Raw genomic sequence first — 19930 nt, 5'->3', positions numbered from 1 at the left:
AACCCTGTCTCGAAAAACAAACAAACAAACAAACAAACAAACAACAACAACAACAAAAAAAAAGGTATGGATTTATTTGATTTTTTTGGTTTGTCTTGTTGTCTTTTGTTTTTGAGACAAGGTCTCACTATGTAGTCCTGTTTGGAACTAAATAAACTAGACTGGCTTTGAACTCACAGAAGTCTGCTTGCCTTTGCCTCTTGAGTACTAGGATTAATAAACTGCCATTATGCTCAGCATCCTTTAACTCTTTATGACTTAATGTTACACTTTATTTTCAGTGTTGGGGATTGAATATAGGGTCCACACATGCTAGGCAAATCCTCTGGCTTTAGTCCTTTTCTTCATTTAAGAAAAACATTGAGATAGGGTCTTGCTAAGTTTGCTGAGGCTTGTTCAGATAGACCTTGAACTTGAGATTCTTCTGTTTTAGCCTCCTTACCATCTGAGATTACTGGTCTGTATCACTAGACCTGTTAATCTTGCACATATTCATCAATGGAGATGGTAAACACTCATCACTTTTCCTATCTAGTACGCAAACCTGTGTAAGGTTACAGCCACGGGCCTTCAGCAGAAGTCCTGCTGTTTATTCCATCATCCAGATGGAATGACCTGACATACCAGGAAGGAAGAGAAGAAGCCAGGAAGGATGGTTCAATCCTGGTGTGGTGAAGCATGACTATGATGCCAGCTGCTGGGGGTGGGGCCAGGCAGAAGGATTATTTCAGTCCAGGAATTGAGAGACTAGCCTGGGTGACATTCTGAGACCTTTCAATAGCACGACAAGAACTGTTAATTCAGTCAGGGTTTCTCCCTGCTCCTGGAAATGACCCTGTAGAGGCGAACTCTATATAGACTTACTTGTAGATAAACGGACCCAGGAAAACACGGATGGAAATAAAGATGTCCTCACTAAAGCACAGAGCAGGTGTCACTGATGAGGATGGGGAGAGGAAGGGTGAGGAGCAGAGCGTGTCTGAATGAGTTGCAGATGTGCTGAAAGAGAGCTCAGAGTTTCCAGGGTGAACTTATTTCTCCAGGGAAACTTCCTTTTCCTGGAAGCAGCATGTGCAAAGGATAATAAAAAGACACTGGACCTCAGGACTTGGGATGCAGCTCAGAGTAAGAGCATTTGCAAGGTCCTCGGTTCCATGCCCAGAACTACAAAAACGAAATGTGTGCAGTACCTGAAGTTACAGGAACTTCTGAGTTGGAGTCCCTGTACATACATATGGGGCAAGGGGCGCAGTTCAGTGGTGTTTGGCCAGCATTAAAAGCCCTGAATTTGATTCCCATCTCTAGCACCAGAATTTTTTTTCTTTACTCAAGACTCATGAGTTGTCTATACAACATCAAGTATTTAATATCTCTGAGCCCATTTCTTTTATCTGTAAAATGAACCAGTGAAACCTTTTGCTTCTCTATAAATGATTTGCATGAGTTGAGAGAAAAAAAAAACAAACAAAAACAGAAGCTTTGCCAAGATGAATAGCACTCTAGCACAGGTACTTATTTACTTACTTATTGAGTTTATTTTGGTGACGGGGGTTTGAGACAGGCTCATGCTGTGTCGCCCAGGCTGGCTCAGATGTTGGATTCTCCTACTTCCACCTCTGGAGTGCTGGGGTTAGTTTTGTATAGTGCTAGGAACTGAGCCCAGGGCTTTGTGAATGCTAGGTTAGCACTCTACCAACTGAGCTACATCCCTAGCCTGGTGCTTGGTGTATCTCTATGTAGTAGAATACTAATTGCTCTACAGGGACTGGAGAAATGGTTCTGTTGATCTTCCAGGGGACCCCAGTTCAATTCCCAGCATCCACATGGTGGGTAACAACCACCTGTAACTCCAGGTTGTCCTCTTCTGACCTCTGAGGTAGAAACATGGTCTACATGCATGCAGGCAAAAATTCACATACATAAAGTAAAATAAATCTAAAATATATATATTTTTAAAAGAATCGTTCTGTATTAAGCATTGCTGCTACCCTACTTATAGGTTATTGGGCATCCTTCCCATCCTTTTGTGTGTGGGGGGTAAGTTTCTCTAGGTATCCTTGGCTGTCCTGGAACTAGCTCTATAGACCAGGCTGGCTTGAACTCACTGAGATTCACCTGCCTCTGCCTCCTGAATACTGAGATTAAAGGCATGCGCCACCAACCAGCATTATCCACTATCCTTCTCCTCTTTTTTAAAATAATTTTTTAAAAGTTTAGTATACCAAGTGATGAACTCTATTATGCTACACACACACACACACACACACACACACACACACACACACACACACACGCTTGCTTCATTATGTCTGGGCTTATTCAGCCCTCTCTCATACTGACTCTCCCCATCACTTACTGCTCCTCTCTTATTCTGCCTCCCTAGTTTTCTTTCTGCTTTCATGTCATATGCATTCCATCACCTTCTTTTTCACCCTTCCTCTTACTTTAGGGATTATTTTTTGGGGGGGTGGGGGTGTCTGTGCATGTTTGTATGCACACATGTGCACATTCATGTATTGTGGGATGATCCTTTTGTATACTGTGAATATGTATTAATCTCATTGGTTAATAATAAAGCTGGCCAGGCGGTGGTGGCACACACCTCAAATCCCAGCACTCGGGAGGCAGAGGCAGGCGGATCTCTGTGAGTTCAAGACCAGCCTGTTCTACAGACTGAGTTCCAGGAAAGGCGCAAAGCTACACAGAGAAACTCTGTCTCGAAAAACCAAAAAAAAAAAGAAAGAATGAATGAAAGAAAGAAATGGGTTAATTTAAAAGTAAGAGCTAGTTAATAATAAGTCTGAGCTATTGGCTGAGCATTTTGTAATTAATATAAGCTTTTGTGTGCTTATTTGGGACCCAGTGGTCAGGACAGAAAAACTCCACCTCTGTTTACATTTGTGTGTATCCACTTGCACTGGGGATCAAACCCAAGGCTTTGTGTATGCTAAACACATCCTGTACATGCAGTACATCCCATCTCACTCTTCCCTTCTGTATTCTCTACCCCCAGAATCCCTGTGTCTCTGTGATGACATTGGCCCACTTTAGAAAGCTTGCCTTGACCTTTTTTTTCAAAGCTTCTATAATCAGAAAAGAAGATCTTTTCTGTGGCATGGCTTGCCAAGCCCAAACCCAGAGAAAGCTCTTCCAAATGATACTACAGGTAATAAGATATAAATTATTTTTCCTTCCTGTGCAGTCTCTGTATTGTGACTCTGGGTTATGGTAGTCTCAATGTCAGATGGTAAAGTCACCAAAAGACATCTGAAGAAGTCGTGAGTATCCAGTTGAGTTGACACAACAATGAAAAGACATGGTAAACAATAGATTCAATATATTAGCCTGTGTATGTGGGTCAGCCTGAGTATTTTAATCCACATACTTAGCTCTGGAGTTCAGTTGATCAGGAAAGAAACTTGAGTGCTAAAGTCTGTGATAACACCAGAAGCCAAGAAAGGAATGTAGGGGTTAGAGGGTAAATCAGTGGTAGAGCACTTGCCCAGCGTGCAAAGGGGTGTAGAGCAAGCAGGGTACCACAGAGGCAAATGCAGCAGGAAAGTGGACAGGAAATAGGAGAGAGGAACCATGAGAATTTCCTAGTCTCCTCTATTCCCACCTCCATCTTTATCAGGAAGTTATAAGAACAAAACACAGGGCTAGGGTGCAGCTTAGTTAGGGGTGTAGCTTGTGTTCAGCATGCACAAGACCTGAGAGCCCAGTCCTTAGCAAGGAAACAAAACAGAGAAAAATCGAGATGAGGAAGGCACAAGGCTGAGAGATGCAAGGTGATTTCATTCTTCTTCTGAATTTCTTGGACACTTACGGCTTGGGCCAGAAATTTGACCTTTAAAGTGTCTGATCTCTTTTTCTATGAACTGTCTTTTCTCCTCGATGAGACAACATGCTTCCTGTTTCCCATCTCTCCCAGGCCACCTGCAGGTACTTTTTTGCACAAATCCTAAATGGTCTTATAATAAAAACCTGGAGCCAGATATCAGGGTGAAAGCTGGAAGATCAGAGAAGCAGAGCAGCCAGCCACCACCTCTTACCTCACCAGCTCCTCAGTCTGAATGAGAGAATTCCTGTCTCCTCCCGCCTTATATTCCTTTCTCTACCCAGCCATATCACTTCCTGTCTCAACCTTCCTAGTGCTGGAATTAAAGCTGTGTGCCACCACTGCCTGGCTCTGTTTCTCTTTTAGGATTAATCTCATGTAGCCCAGTGTGACCTTGAATTCACAGAAATCCAAACAGATCTCTGCCTCTGCCTCTGCCTCCAGAGTGCTAGGATAAAAGGTATGTGCCACCACTGCCGGACCTCTGTGGCTAACTCTGTGGCTGGCTCTGTCCTCTGATCTTCAGGCAAGCTTTATTTTCTAGATTACAAATATATCAGCACAGTACTTTTAGTGTATGGTCTAATGAAATGAGTGCCAGCTTTCAGGAGAGAGTCACAGTAGGGAATTGGCTACCACCCATTTCCATGCTACAAGTGACTCAGCCTTCGGCCCAGCGGTGCTGCCAATAAGAGACTTTCCAGGGCTCGGTCCCTTCCCGCCAGACTCAGGCCAGCTTGAATAAGCTGGCTTCCTGCTGTGACTTTTGGTAAACAAACAAATGAACAATCATCCAAAGCTTTAGAACATCACACGGACACTTTCTAGGGAGTGACTATCTACCCTTTGGCTTCACCTTCTACTGGAGAACTAGAGTGAGGAAATACACTCAGTCCTGTAGACTTCTGCCTTGTACAGCATTTGCATGGTATGTGCTTGATTTTAATGTCCTGGAACACACTGATTCCTTCCATTTTTCCTCCTTTTCCAATGTTTTTTTTTTCCCCTTCTTTTTGGGGGTGGGGGTATTTTTATGTATCTTAGGCTGGCTTCAAATTCAACTATGTAGTTGAGAATGACATTGAATTTCAGGTCCTCTGCATTTACCTCTGATCCCTGGGATTACAGCTGTGTGTCACCATGCCCAGCTCTCTCCATATTCTTCTGACTTGTTTTCTCCACAAGAGTGAAAAATTGAGCCTCCACCTGCTGGGTGACCTCTGACAATTCACTCTGCCCTTCTGGGTTTTTTAACTATCTCATTAAATCAGATAATACTACTTTCTCTGCCTAAAGTCAGGGCATTGGAATGTGGAGTATCTGGAGGACCCTGAGTGATTTCCTCACCTCCTTTTCAGTGTGTGTGTGTGTGTGTGTGTGTGTGTGTGTGTTTGTGTGTCTGTGAAGTAGAGCTCCAGATTTTATTAAAGGTATTTTAATAAAGGCTTAAGTATGAGGGCTGGAAGCAAAAGAGGGGCTCAGAAGGAAACAGTGCATGCCCAACAGTGGCATGGGCTCCTTAAGGAAGAGGTGCCTCTCCTCTTCTTTTTAAAAATACTTTATTATAAATTATGTGCACGGGCGTGTCTCTGTGTGGGTGTACACACGTGAGCAGAGGTTGCAGCAGAAGAGAAAGTTAGACTTAGAGGTGAACCCAACTCAGGGCCTGTAGAGAGCGTTATGCACTCCAGGGATGAGCATCTCTGCAACTCCAGCCCGCCCTTTTCATTTCCTTATTTCTTTAACAGTTCCGGGAATGGAACCCAGGGCCTCTGACATGCTAAGCACGTGGTCTACTACTGAGTTGCCTCTCCAGTTTTTATTATTTATTTGTTTGTTTGTTTGTTTGTTTATTTATTAATTCTCCAACATCTCTTCCACTCAAAATGGGGGAAACTCCTTATTAAGGCTCCTCTGGTGTCTTTCAGAGTGTAGTTGTGGCCAGGAAAGAACGGTATTCAAATCTGACTTGGAAGACAGAGTTAAAGGCTATGTGTCCATCTGGGCTAGGGTCATTTTAGGCAGAGAAAGGCCCCCGAGGCCAAAGTCACCGAGGTCACTCCAACAAAAATGAGTCTCAGCTCCACACCAGCTTTGAAGGAACACCCTCAAATATCTTGGCGGTGACTGGGTTTTCTTCGGTCACAGAGTCCACGTCTTAACTCGAATCTTGCTGCATTCCCACATCTCCCTCATCACACATCCCACACTCCCTCCCACCTAACCCCAAGGGGTGGCTGCGTCAGGGACCGGCTCCCTGGCCCCACCTCTCGCGGGTCCTGGGCCTCTGGGGGGCAGGGCCCACCTGTGCCTGGGGGCGGGGCCGAGGCGGGGGAGGCGGGGCGGGACAGGTAGGGTGTAAGGTAGTGTTTGCAGCCGAGAGAAAGCGCCCAAACTGCAGCAAGCGAGCGCAGGAGCCGGCGGGCACTGAGGAGAGCCTCCTGGGCAGGGTGCAGGAGCGAGCGGGGAGGGAGGGAGGTGGCGGGCCTGAGACGAGGAGAGGCGTGGAGTGGACACTTGGGGAGGAGGAGCCGGGCTCCGGGGCCGGAGAGAGACCTGCGAGGCGCCGGCTCAGCCGAGGGACCCCAGCGCGCGGAGCATGAGCAGCCAGCCGGCTGGAGCGCGACCCGGGGAGACTGCTTGCGCGCCACGCTGAGCGGCGGAGCAGGGTCGGGGCGGCGGGTGCGGGGTAGCCAGTGCTTGTGCGGCGGGCCGAGCACAGAGCCATGGGGAACCCCCGCGCTGCGCTGCTGATGCTGCTCCTGCGCCCGATCAAGCTGCTGAGGAGGCGCTTCCGGCTGCTGCTGCTGCTCGCGGTGGTATCAGTGGGACTCTGGACTCTGTATCTGGAGCTGGTGGCGTCAGCCCAGGCTGGCGGGAACCCCCTGAATCGCAGTAAGTAGCGCCGGGGGCCAAGGAGGTGGCGGAGGTGGGCGGGCGCCCCGGGGCGGGGATCCGCCTCTCCCAGCAGACTCCAGGTGCCGGCGCCGCCCCTCGCTTTTCCCGGGACCCTGGCTGGTGGGAGCCGCCGTGGGTCGCTGATTCTGGCCTGCCCAGGGTAGAGTGGGACCAGGACGCTCTCGGGGCTCCCTGAGCTCTGGCAGAGGTTTGGAGCGCCTTCCACCGTGCTGAATTCGCAGCATCGTAGACAGAGAAACGCGCGACTAGCGAGCGCGGGCTCCCGGGCTGCGGCGCAACTCGACCGCACGCTGCGATCGGCGCCGCCCAAACTTTGCCCTCCGCTTGCTGGTGTATGGTTGGCTTCCTGTTTCCCCTCCTGCCGATCTTTCGGGGGTTCTTTTTCAATCACACCTCCCAGAGAGCCTGCAGGCCTTCCCGCATTTGGTGCGCTACTGTTTCCAAGTATCCCACCTCCTTGAATTCTTAGTTCTCTGCTCGTCCAGACTGCCACCTCCAGTGTTTGAAGCCCTTGCAGAACCGCGGATCTAACAAACTCCAGAGATCCCGCCCAAGGCGACCCTGCCATGGGTAGATTCCTACTTACATTTTTATTTCACCAAAGCACTCAGGTTTCTGCTTAGGAAAACGGGAGGAAATGGCCTTTCCCTCTTCAATGGATATGATTATCCACAGCGACTTTCAATATACTTTTGATTGGCCTAACAAAGTAAAATATCATGTGGTAGCCCGAAAGGAGTGGAGAAGTTTCCAGAAGGGTCAGGTACCCTTCCCTAGCCTAAAGAGGAAGTTTTCATTTCTTCTCCCTGGGTTTCACTTTTTCCTGTTTTAAGAGTCTCAAAGAATACCTTCCTGGTAGATATTTTGGTCAACAGCTTTGCCCTTGGCTGAATGTGGTCTTTTTGTGGCCCATAAGAAGAAATTATTGTCTCAGTAACTAAGCAGGTTTGGAGACGTGAGCTTATAGCCCAACCTCTCTGTGGCAATGGACATACATAATTCTGGCTGTGAGCTAGGAGACTGGCTATCACAAGAGAAAGATCAAGCTACTGTGTGTAGCTAGAGATCAAGAGGCATTTGGCCTATGATCTCCAGGGTCCCTCTCAGTTGGGATAAGAGACCTATGGCCTCCGCTACTTGGGCATTTCCGAGGTGAGAGCGAGCCCTGCATCTGGGGAAAAAGGTTACCCTCGGCCACAAGCATGTAGCCCTCCACAGAGTCCTTCCCTTCCGTGACCCCAGCCTGCCTCGTCAGGTTTTCTTTTTTGTAGAAGCCTTCACACTCTGGCCACGCAGGTGCAGGTAGCTGAGCTTTCTGGGAGTGCGGACAGGTGGGAGGCTTGAGTTCGTCTCCTCCTTGGAACACCGTTGGCCAGCCTGGTTAGTGGGATGCTCGGTATAAATGAGACAGGGAGGCAGTTGGCTCTGTGATCCCAAAGTGGAGGTTGCTGTTGGTCCTTCCTCCAACCCGGGTGTGCTTCCTTGTCCCAGACCAGGCCCAGCTGGCCACAATCAGCTTGTACTCCAGCTCCTACCAGCCTCTGGATCTTGTTAGCTTCCTCATACCACTTTCTAAATCTGCTGTGTTTCTCTCCTCGGTGGCTCGGACTTGTGGGTTTTTACATTTTTATTTAAAAAAATTATTTCTTTTTCCAAACTGACCCTTCTCCAAAAATATGTTCCCAGCTTCTTATTCCAAAATTGACTTAGTGCTCCTTGTGATTTTTTTTTTTCTTTTTGAGACAGCCACCTGCTCTAGCCCAGGCTAATCAGCGACTTGCTATTGCAAACAGGGCTTGATTTCAAGATCTTCCTGCCTCAGTCTCCCCATGGCTGTTGGTGGGCGTCTGCCACATAGCCTGTCTTCCTCCTTGTGGTTTTGTGCTTTTCTTTCTTTTGTTTTTCGAGACAGGGTTTCTCTGTGTAGCCCTGGCTGTCCTGGAACTCCCTCTGTAGACCAGGCTGGCCTTAAACCTCGGAGATCCACCTGCCTCTGCCTCCAGAGCGCTGGGATTGAGGGCATGCGCCACCATTTTTTTTTTTTTTTTTTGTCGTCATTAAGATGCCCAGATGTTTTGCATCAAAATTCCCTCCTGTGCTGTGTCTTACTCACAGGCCAGACCCATTCCCCTGGGGATGGAGTGGGGAATTCGGAACGGAGAAGCAGGAAGGGGTTGCTAGTGTTCCCTCCTCCTGCAGAGGAGCAAAGCTGCCCCTGCCAGCTGTGCCCAGGACTTGACCACAGCAACCAGAGCCCCATCTTAGCCCTGTTTCCCAGTGAGCCACCCTGTCACTTTCTAGCAATCTCTGCCAGCTCAGTCCACCACCCGCCTTCCTGTCATCCATGAGGCTGGCCTCCACTGCCCAGAACCTGTCATTTGCTTGTCCCCGTGTGAGGGTATATTGGTTTAGCACTGGAAAAGTGTATAGAGAAAGGCAGTCACAAACTCTAGGGTGGCAGAGTAATGACAGGGAGCAGACGTCCTGCTCCATCTTCACAAAATAACCTGGTAGTTTAAGCAGTTAAGTTATGTGAAGCTTGTCCTCTGTATCCTGTATCCTGTCTCCTGTATCCAACAGCCTGAGTATCTAGTTAGGGCAGCTCACGGCATTGCTCTATAGGCATGCATGGAGTACCTGAAGAGGCAGCTGGTCATCTTAGATTTGAGCTGCCGTAGGTCATGCATCCTCTGAGGTTGCCATGATGCCAACCATACCACCTGCTATTATTGTGTATTAGTTCCTTTCAACTCACTATATAGTTGGGGGTGACCTTAACTTCTGATCCTCCTGCCTCTGCTTCCCAAGTACTAGGATTACAAGCGTGGTGTAGTGGGTAGCCATCCCAGCATTGGCCTGGAAGTTCCAACCCCCATTGAGGCTTCAGTAATGGTCACGCCCACAAGGCAGGGCGGAGGGAGGAAGCGGAAGACCCAGGATCGAGAGGAGAGCTCTCTCTTTGTTCTGGGACCCTGGACGCTAGAGGTGGACCGAGCAGAGTTATCCAGAGAACACCGCCGGACTGCACCATACCTTTGCCAGACCCTACAACCTATCCCTTCATTTGTAAGTTACCCCACAAAATAAACCTCCCTTTTAACTACGTGGAGTGGCCTTAGTAGTTTCACCAATAGCGTGGACTGCCCAGGGCATTGTGCATGGTAGGCAAGCACTTTACCAACCCAGCTGCATCTCTAGCTTTGTGGGATTGGTTTCAAGGCATTGTCTCTAACATATCATAAGGATACCTGTCTTCCAGCCCCAAATCTTAGAGAGTAAAGTTGTTGAGATGACTGGTATCTGCGTTTTCATTCTAGACTCATGGCAGACATCCACAGGAGAACATGAATGAAATCCTTTGACTGAGCCTCTGTGCAATCTGAGAATCTCTCAACATGGTTCACCACGTCATTACTACAATTGATCTGAGTTACTCTTTAAAATGGAGTCTGTTTGCCCAACTTCAGGACTTGACCAGTGAAGATTGTAAGGCCTACAGAATTGTAATTAACTTGTACAGATAGCAGAACTGGGCTCCAAACTCCTGATACATTTTTTTCACCCCTGCCAGTTACCGATTATTTTGCCTGTTCATTCATTCCCCTTTTCTTTGCTAATGCTTTGTTCTTCCTCCCCTTAAGTCAACAGTTCTCAACCCGGGGGTCACAACCCCTTTGGGGGTCGAATGACCCTTTCACAGGGGTCTCTGAAGACCATTGGAAAACACAGATATTTACATTATGATTCATAAAGTAGCAAAATTATAGTTATAAAGTAGCAATGAAAATAATTTTATGGTTGGGGGTCACCACAACGTGAGGAACTGTATTAAGGGGTCCCAGCATTAGGAAGGTTGACAACCACTGCCCTAAGTGATATTTTATTTTCTCAGTACTGAGGATGGAGCCTAGTACATCATGCATCTAGGCAAGTACTCTGCCATTGAGCAACACCCTCACCCTGTGTTTATCTGTTCTTACCACGGAGGCAGCTGAAGTCATTGCCGCTTAGTTGCAGGTAGGTCATGTTTCCAACTCAACTACTGTTAGCAGTAATCTGTGGCTTTCCTCAAGTGTCTCTTGTGACACCTGCTTTGATATTAGTGGTTGAGAGCAGCCTGCAAAGATGTTCTTCTTGATGTTGAATTCTCACATTGCAAGGGGCAGGTCAAGACTTGACGTTCTTCATTTCACAGATTCCTTTGCTTTAGGCTCCCCTCCTGAGAACAGAGCCCGTTCAGGATCGAGCTCCTCGTCACCTTCTCCTCTGGTCATTGTCTCCTCCTCCTCCGAAAGATTTTTTAAATCATCATTTATTTGTGTGTGTGTGTGTGTGTGTGTGTGTGTGTGTGTGTGTGTGTGTGAGAGAGAGAGAGAGAGAGAGAGAGAGAGAGAGAGAGAGAGAGAATGCACATTCCACAGCACCCATGTAGAGATCAGAGGACAACTTTTGGGAGTTGGTTCTCTCCACCATGTGGGTCCTGGGGATTAAATCTGGGTCATCATCTTGGTGGCAGATGCCTTTACCTGCTGAACCATGTCACTGGCTTCTCAACTGGGCCTTTAATGGTAGCTGTTACCACATATAACTGCAGTCGACCCTGGAGTCTGTTTCATGCAGTAATAAGCTAGGACTTGCATTCAGAACTGACTTAAAAAATAGTGTACACCTGTTATCCCCAGCTGCCAGGGAAGCTAAGGCAGAGGAATTGCAAGTTCAAGGCTAGCCTGGGTAACTTAAGGAGACCCTGTACCAAAATAAAGCCTAAAAAGAAGAAAGAGAAAAAAAAAAAAAGGAGGCTGTGGATATAGTTCAGTGATAAAGTAGTTGCTTGGCATCATGTTTGAGGCCCCAGTCTCACCGCCCAGTACCGACTCCCCCAATAAAGAAAAAGGGGGGGGGCAGAAAAGCACATACATCTTTTCTCTTTCCAGCACATAGTAGAACTGGACACCAGGGGATAGATTTTCAGTCTTGTTCTGATATGACCTGGCTGTACGTCTTTCAGTAAGTCAGTTCTGCTCCTTGCTGTCTGGGGCTGAGTCTTTGTCGACACAGAGCTCTGACTGTGATTCCTGGTCTTATCTAATTCTGACATTGCCCTCAGAGAAATGGTCTTTGTCTCAGCTTTCAGTCTCCTGAGTTGAATGGGGCCAGAGAAAGATTAGCAAAAAGGAGACTAGGGGAGATGCCTGGGTTCAAATCCTGGCTCCTTACAACCATTAGCTCTGTAAACTTGCCTTACTCGAGTGAGATGGGAGAGTGGGCTGGGGCCTGCTCTTGTCCCTGAGACAGCTGCTGTCCCCCCTCCCCCCATTCCCACTGGGGAAGGAAGGGTTGACCCTATAGGTGGGGGCTCTGAGGGAGGCTAAAAGTTGGATGATGATGTGGGGAGCTTTAGATGAAGAGGCTTAGTGACTTGGGGGACCTTTCCGTAAGCCCTGGTCACCATTGTCGTCAATCTCGTAGCTTTAGACTGGACTGGGTCCTACCCTAGGGCCTCCCCCTCGATTCCTCCTGCCTACTGGGCAGCCATCACATAAACACTGCTGTGTGCTCAGCTCAGGAGTGGGAAGACTGTTCAGGGACCGGCTGAGGAACTGCCCACTAATCTTGGCAGTTCCTGCCACAAGCTTGACCAGACCATCAGAAGTGGGGGAATCAGAAGTAGGAGTTAGTGAGTCATGGGTGCAGCCACGGGGAAGAAGCCCTTGGCAGAGGTGCCCATCCAGGAAGCCAATTTCCCTTGCAACTCATGAGGAGACGTAGTTCTGGATTCTTCCTTCCAGGCTTGCTCACTTGGGTAGCTGTTCTGATGAGCATCCCTGTGGTGGTCCATTTAATAGTAAGAATAATCCCGACTGCCCAAGGTGAAACCCTGGCACATCTCAAATGTTCAGCAAACTTCTTTTCCCTTGGTGTCTGGAGTTCAGGACAGGGCTGAGTACGAAACCCTGTGAAGACGTGGAGGAAGAGTAGCCAGAGGGCTGTCAGACTCCAGGTGGCCTGCTTCCCTTCATGACCACCGTGGAAGGGTGGGAGGTTACTTTGTGTGTCTCTCCTAACCCCTTGTTGTCCTAGGGCAGGGCAGACAAGCTCCCAGTCATTACCTCACCGCAGGGCCCTGTTTGCCAGAGCTGAGAGAGGAGGAGCTGCCTGGGTGGAGAGCTCCAGGCTAATTTTAGACGTGGAGACTCCCGGGCAGCTGGCGGCACTGGGACAACTGGGGTCTGTCTCCTAGCAGGGAGCTGTGCCTATGGTTCTACAGGTTGTCTTAGGGGGCACGTTCCTGCCTCAGCCTCTGTTGCAGAGAAAGCTGAGGTAGGTTCCTGTGTACCAACGGTAGGGCCCGGGAACCACCACTTACTCCAGTCTCCCTTTTACTTGGGTTAAGATAATTCCAGCCTTCTCATGCTGTGTCCAGGTGGCTTTAGAGACTAGAAACTACTAATATAGCACCCCAAAGCGTGGGCCTTTGAGACTCCAAAAGCGGGCAGGGGGGTACATATCCAGGCTCCCACTCGTTACCGATCTGAGCATCTAATTTTGTATTTTTCCTATTGGCACATATAGTAAATGGGGGAAGAAAGAAAGGTTGAGTCACACATGGGGATAAAGAGATGAGGGTCTCTGTCAGATACAGCCAGCTCCTTGCCTCCGCTCCTCCAGGTCCCAGGATTGACTCCATTGTACTTTTGCTCCCCATCTGCAGCCCACCAGTGAGCTGGGCACTCTGGTGGGGACATCCCAGTGTTATTCTCAGGAATCATCTTGTCAACTTTCATCCCAGGAAACACTGGAAGGGAAGTCAGAAAGATGGAGCCTCTCCTGGTTTTTGTTTGATTTTCGGGACAGAGTTTCTCCGTGTAACCCTGGCTGTCCTAGATCTTGTTATGTAGACCAGGCTGGCCTTGAACACACAGAGATCCGCCTGCCTCTGCCTCCCAAGTGCTGGGATTAAAGTCGTGCGCCACCACCACCCATTGAACCTCTCCAGTTTTACAAATGAGGAAATAGGTCCAGAGAACTTTGTCGAGCCAAACCTGGTGCTTGCCTGTGATCCCAGCACTCTGGAGGCCAAGGCAGGAAGACTAATGCGTTAGGGGTAAGTGTAGACTACACCTGTAGTGAGACCATCCCAGAATGAGAAAAAGCCAGTCCGGTTGTGCTCAAACAGCTCCTCATACCCTCATTCACCCAACTTCATCAGTTTATTTAGAGAGGTGTGTGGGCCTCAGTGTTTTGCCCTGCAAAGTCCGGGACTCAGGAAAAACTCTTGTCTCAGTGCCCAAGTACCTGGGACTATAGTCTACCGCGTGTAGTGTGACTGTAGTCTACCACGGGCAGTGTGACCTTAGTCTACCGTGCGCGTGTGCGTAGTGTCTACAGATACAAAGTTCAAAACTAGATGCTGGGAGTGTAGTTCTGTGGCTGAGTTCGGGTTTAGCATGCACGAAACCCGGGATTGATCTTCAGCACTGCAAACAAAATAAAACAGAACAAAAATCCAGAAAGCAGAGTGTCTGGGGAAGGGCAGTTTCTGGGAAAAGGGTTGGGAATTTGGGAATTTAAAGAGATGCAAAAAAGTTACAAAGTAATGTTATCTGGTTCGGAAGCAGAGGGGTAAGCCTGAGGGGGGTCATCCTGTGGGCCATCTCGCTCTAGTTCTTCTGATGTATTTCTTTGCAAAAGTAGTTGAAAATTTGAGGATGTTCACAGGTTGGAGAACAAGTGGTCTGGTTAGGTAAGGAGGAGAAACCTAAGTGGGAGGGAAAAGAAACATAAGTACATTAGCAGGCAGGGTGCTAAGGGCTAGGCAGAGCCGTATCAATAAGTCCACCTGTGTGCGCTTGACACACGAGCTCGCTGGCCTTTCTAGCCCCAGTTTACAGAGGACAAAACTGAAGGTCACAAAGGTCCCCCACCTTATTCAAGGTGTCGTGTCAAATTGCCTGTGCGGTCAGCTGTGACTGTGGCTGTGGTGGAGGAAAATGAGGTGACAGAGGGGGCTGGGCGGAAGGAAGGAGAATCTCTCACCTCTCTGAGCTTGTTTCTCAACTTACAAAATAGAGCTGTATTTTATTTGTCACTAATTTCTTAAAAGTGATTCCTGACTTCAGGAATGATACAAGGAAGAACAGAGTAGAGTGGACTATTTAAAGGGTTGGATTCTGTGTCCACGAAACTTCAAAGGCAGAGAAGAAATGTCCTGTCTTGGATAACTGCAGAGTGAGGCCGCTGTGCCAATTTGTCTGCCTTACCCCAAGACATTAGAAGTTCTTTTAGAGAAGAAAGTGATAGATCAGAAGGTTGAATCTACATAAAGGCAGAGCACTGGAGCCTCACTGAAGGCACAATAAAAGCTTTTGTTGTTAGTTAGTTTAACAGATGTTAGGAATACTAATGTACTTGACTCCACATGCAGACTTGTACTTGTGTATGCTTTTACATAAATAAAATGAATGATAGCAGTAACACAAGGGATACAGAGGGGAACTGGAGACATTTTATTCCTGTAAAGGCATAATTATAAGGTTCAGCATTGTTTAAAAGTGGATGTGGGTTCATTGTAAATATATTTTGCAAATAGCAGACACCACTAAGTTTAAGAAAGAATACAAAGTAGAGGGAGGTGACACAGGTCTGTGATGCCAGCACTTTAGAGGCGCTGCTGTAATTTGATGCCAGCCTGGTCTACATAGCAAGGCCCTGTCTCAGTCAAAAAAAGGATAGGGCTGGAGAGATGGCTCAGAGGTTAAGAGCACTGACTGTTCTTCCAGAGGTCCTGAGTTCAACTCCCAGCAACCACATGGTGGCTCACAACCATCTGCAATGAGATCTGGTGCCGTCTTCTGGCCTGCGGGCATACATGCTGTATACATAATAAATAAATAAATCTTTAAAAAAAAAAAAGGATAGCGAGATGGCTCAGTCGGTAAATGTCCTCTGCTCAAGCATGAGGTCATGAGTTCTGATCCTCAGCACTCGTGTAAAAGCGGGGCTCTGTGGCACATGTGTTCAATCTCAGCACTGTGGAGACAGAGGTAGGAGGACCCTCTATCAATTAGCAGATAGCACAGTTGAATCATTCAGTGAGAGACCCTGCCTCAAAGAGTAAGGAAGGTAACCGGTTCATCTTCTGGGCTAGAATGGAATAACTGAAATTGCACAAGGGGGTGGGAGTAGTGGCCGTGATTCTAGTTGTAGTTGGAGATAGGGGCTCATGGGCTCATGGCTAATCTTGGTTACCTAGTGAGTTTTAGGCCAATAAAACCCTGGTCAAAAAATAGAGAAAAAATAAAAAAGAGGAAAAAAACTATATAGTTAAATAGAATGAAAAAAATAAAGCACTCTGTTGACTAAAGCAGAAATAGCTGCATTAATTTCAGATAGAGCAGATTGCAAGGTAAAGAAACTCATCAAGGGTAAATCGGAAGAGTATATAACAACAAAAGGCCAAGTATTCTAAGACGTGACAGTCTTTAAGGGCTATGTACTTACTGGTGGTGTCGAAATACAGGAATCAGAAACTGATAGACTGCAAAGAGAAATGAATGAGTCCATTGTTACAGTTGGAGACTTAACCCTTCTTTCAGAAATGCATCTGTCCAGCAGGCAGAAAATCAGTGAAGACACAGTTGAACTCAGAAACGCCATCCATCAACTGGATATGATTGACAGCTGTAGACTGTATCATCCAGAAACAGCACAGCACACAAGCCTCTCAGGCTCACAAGGAGGATTCAGCAAGATAAATCACATTCTGGGCTGTAAAGCACACCTTAACAATTTACGGGGCTACCATCATATACAGCATCTGCTCTCTGGCCAGATAGAGTTAAACCAGAAACCAGTTACAGAAAGATAACTGGAAAGTTTTCAAAATATGCTGAGATTAAACAACAGACTTCCAAATTACACATGGATCAAAGGAGAAATGTCAAGAAAATTTTAAAATATTTTGAATAAGCTGGGCGGTGGTGGTGTTGGTGGTGGTGGTGGTGGCACATGCCTTTAATCCCAGCACTCGGGAGGCAGAGCCAGGCAGATCTCTGTGAGTTCGAGGCCAGCCTGGGCTACCAAATGAGTTCCAGGAAAGGCGCAAAGCTACACAGAGAAACCCTGTCTCGAAAAACAAAACAAACAAACATACATACATATATATATATATATATATATATATATATATATATATATATAAAATAAAAGTGAAATTTTACCTTACCAAATTTTCTAGGATACAGCAAAAGAAATACTTTGAGAGCAATTCATGGCACGAAATGTGTAGATAAAAAGGAAAACCTGACGTGAGTCTCTGCTCCCACCATATTGGAAGCCAGAAAGTGTCACACAGATCAAGTTCCAGGTAAGCAGAAGGCACACTGAAGGTTGCAGTAGAAGTCAGGGGCCTGAAGGCAGGAAATGAGCACGTTCAGAAGCTGGTCCTTTGAAAATGTCAATAAAGTAGGTAAGCGTCGAACTCAGGCTCCCTAAGAAAACAGAGATGACATTCCTGCCATTCAGAATAAAAGAGGGTTGAAGAGCGGGAGCCTGATGGCATTAGGAGGGCACTGAAAAGGACTGTGGATATGGCTCAGTGCTTGCCGGGCTAGCAGGAAGACCCGGATAGGGGCCCCCAGCTCCCACATAAAATCCGGACATGACAGCATGCATCTGTAAACTCCAGTGCTAGGGGTGGAGTAACAGACATGTGGATCACCTGAGGTAGGAAGTGTCTGTGGGTCAGCTAATTTACCTGATATGGCAAGTTCCAGGTTCAGTGAGAAACCCCATCTCAGAAAAATAAGATGGCGGTTGAGAGATGGTTCACCTAGCAAGAGCACTTGCTGCTTTTCCAGAGGACCCAAGTTCAGCTCCCAGTGCCCCCGTCAGAGAACTCACAATTGCCTGTAACTCCAGCTCCAGGGCTTGTGATGCACTGTACTCATGTGCATATACCCAGATACAGACATACAAAAATATACATAATTAAAAATGTTTTGTTTTGAGACAGGATCTCTCTACATAGCCCTGGCTGACCTGAACTCACTATGTAGTTCAAGACCGGCCTCACAGAGATCCACTTGTTCTGCCTCCCTAGTGCTGGGATTAAAGCTGTGTACCACCATACCAGCAATAAAATAAAACTTTAAAAAAGAATATGAACAGTTCTGTGCCCATAAATATCTGAAAGGCAGAATACAATAATATGTGAGAAGAACTAGATCATCTGAATAAGCTGTTAAAGATATGTAGTAGATCATCTGTTAAAGACATTGAGTCAATAACCCAGAATGAAAAGGATCAGCCCCAGGTTGGTGATATTTAAAGACATAACCTAGAACAAGAAGCACCAGCCCCAGGTTGGTGACAAATAGGACCAGACATTTAAGGAAGATCCAGCTATTCTCTGTTTTCTTACAGAAAGCAGAAGCAGAGGGAACACTTGCTTATCTCTTCCTGTGGGGCCAGCATCACCCCAACCTCAAAACCAAGACATAACACAAAAAACACAAGTGGGGAGAATCTAAACTCCTACAACTCCATCAAGAATGTAAAAACTCAGCCTTTAATCCCAGCACCGGGAGGCAGAGCCAGGCCAACCTCTGTGAGTTCGAGGCCAGCCCAGTCTACAGGGTGAGATCCAGGACAGGCTCCAAAACTACACAGAGAAACCCTGTCTCGAAAACAAACAAACAAAGAAAAGAAAGAAAGAAAGAAAGAAATCTAACTCTACAGCTACCATCGTACCTAACAGTGGGAAGCAGAACAGTGGGAACAGTGTAAAGCTCCCACTTACATCAAGAACTGTAAAGCATTGGAACTGCCTTCCCTACCCCTTCGCCCTAGAAGTCCTAGCTAATGGGGTAAGACAAGAAAAGCAAATAAAAAGTGTAATGGTTGGCCAGGAAGGAAGAAATGTTCATTGTTCACAAATTCCAGGATAGCTTGTAGAGGTCAGAAGGATTCCAGAAACTACTAAGGTGAGCAAGGCTGCAGAGCACAAAGTAATATGACTGTCAATCGTATTTTTGCCCCTTTTCAAAGCCAGGGTTGCTGGCCTTACAATGGAGATCAGGTTGGCATCTGTCTCCCAAGTGCTGGGATTAAAGGCGCGTGCTGCCATGATCAGCTACAGTCTTCCTAATTACTCAACAGTGAACAAAGGAAATTTGAGATCAAAAACACATTAAGGTTTATCTTATCACTTGTCTCAAATGAAATATTTATAGATACAAAGACCATGTATAAGGTCTATATGAGGAAAATGGTTAACCCACGAAAAGAAGTGAATTGGTTTTCTGTGTTTGTAGATAAGTCAATGTCACTCACTCCTTTTCTTGGGTCTCCTATCCAGCCATAAAAAATCTCGCCTGTTTTATCTTCACAATCTTCACCATGTTAATTTGGAATCTTTATGTCTTCTCTCTCCCTGGTGTGTATGTGTGTGTGTGTGTGTGTGTGTGTTACTGAGGATTGAATCTAGGATCTGGGATAGTTGCTCTATCCCTAGGATATATGCTCACCCCGGTCTTATTTTTATTTTTGGGCAGGGTCTCACTAAATTGCCCAGGCAGGCCTTGAACTTATGGATCCTTTTGGCCCAGCACACACATAGTTGGGATTTCAGTCTATGCCACCAGACCCAGCAGAATCCCAATACCTTCTTACCTGAGACACTGTAAATAGCTGAAATGTTCTAGCCTCTCCTTCTGTCCTCAGGACCACTTCCTTTTTTATTTTTTGTTTTTGTTTTCTGTGTATGGGTGTTTTCCTGAGCGTATAGCTGTGCACCACTTGCAGGCCTGGTGACTGTGGAGGCCAGAAGAGGGCAGACAGTTGTGAGCCGCCGTGTGGGTGCTGAGAATCAAACCCAGGCCTCTGGCAGGGAAACCTGTGCTCTTAACCTCCGAGCATCTCTCCAGCTGGTGTTGCTGAGGAGGTGTAGCATTTGACTCCTTCAGCGGCTCTGGTGCAGCTCCTGCTGCTGTTGAAGATGCTGTTACTGTTGCTATAACACAGCTGTTGACTGTCTCTCACACCTAAGCAGGCTGACTGTGGGTGAGCACTTGACAAACATATCATATTCACACACTAGCATGTGTGGGACTGTGGTTTAAACCATCATGGCCAACACTCCAGTCTACTTGCTGTGCCTTGAGAGAGTTTTCT

General features: G+C 47.0%; 1 protein-coding gene across 1 annotated transcript in view; it reads left to right on the top strand.

Moving 5' to 3' along the window:
* The first annotated feature begins 6564 nt into the window (after positions 1–6564).
* Positions 6565–19930, top strand: part of B4galnt3 (beta-1,4-N-acetyl-galactosaminyltransferase 3) — an 89624-nt gene continuing 76258 nt past the window's right edge. The window contains exon 1 of the mRNA XM_036182265.1: positions 6565–6733. Within this exon, the coding sequence (XP_036038158.1) occupies positions 6565–6733 (169 nt within the window). The remainder of the gene's footprint in view (positions 6734–19930) is intronic.

This window comes from Onychomys torridus, chromosome 3 (assembly GCF_903995425.1).
Source record: "Onychomys torridus chromosome 3, mOncTor1.1, whole genome shotgun sequence".
Lineage (NCBI taxonomy): Eukaryota > Metazoa > Chordata > Mammalia > Rodentia > Cricetidae > Onychomys > Onychomys torridus.
The sequence above is the reverse complement of the archived record's forward strand: the minus strand, read 5'-3'. Positions and strand labels throughout refer to the sequence as shown.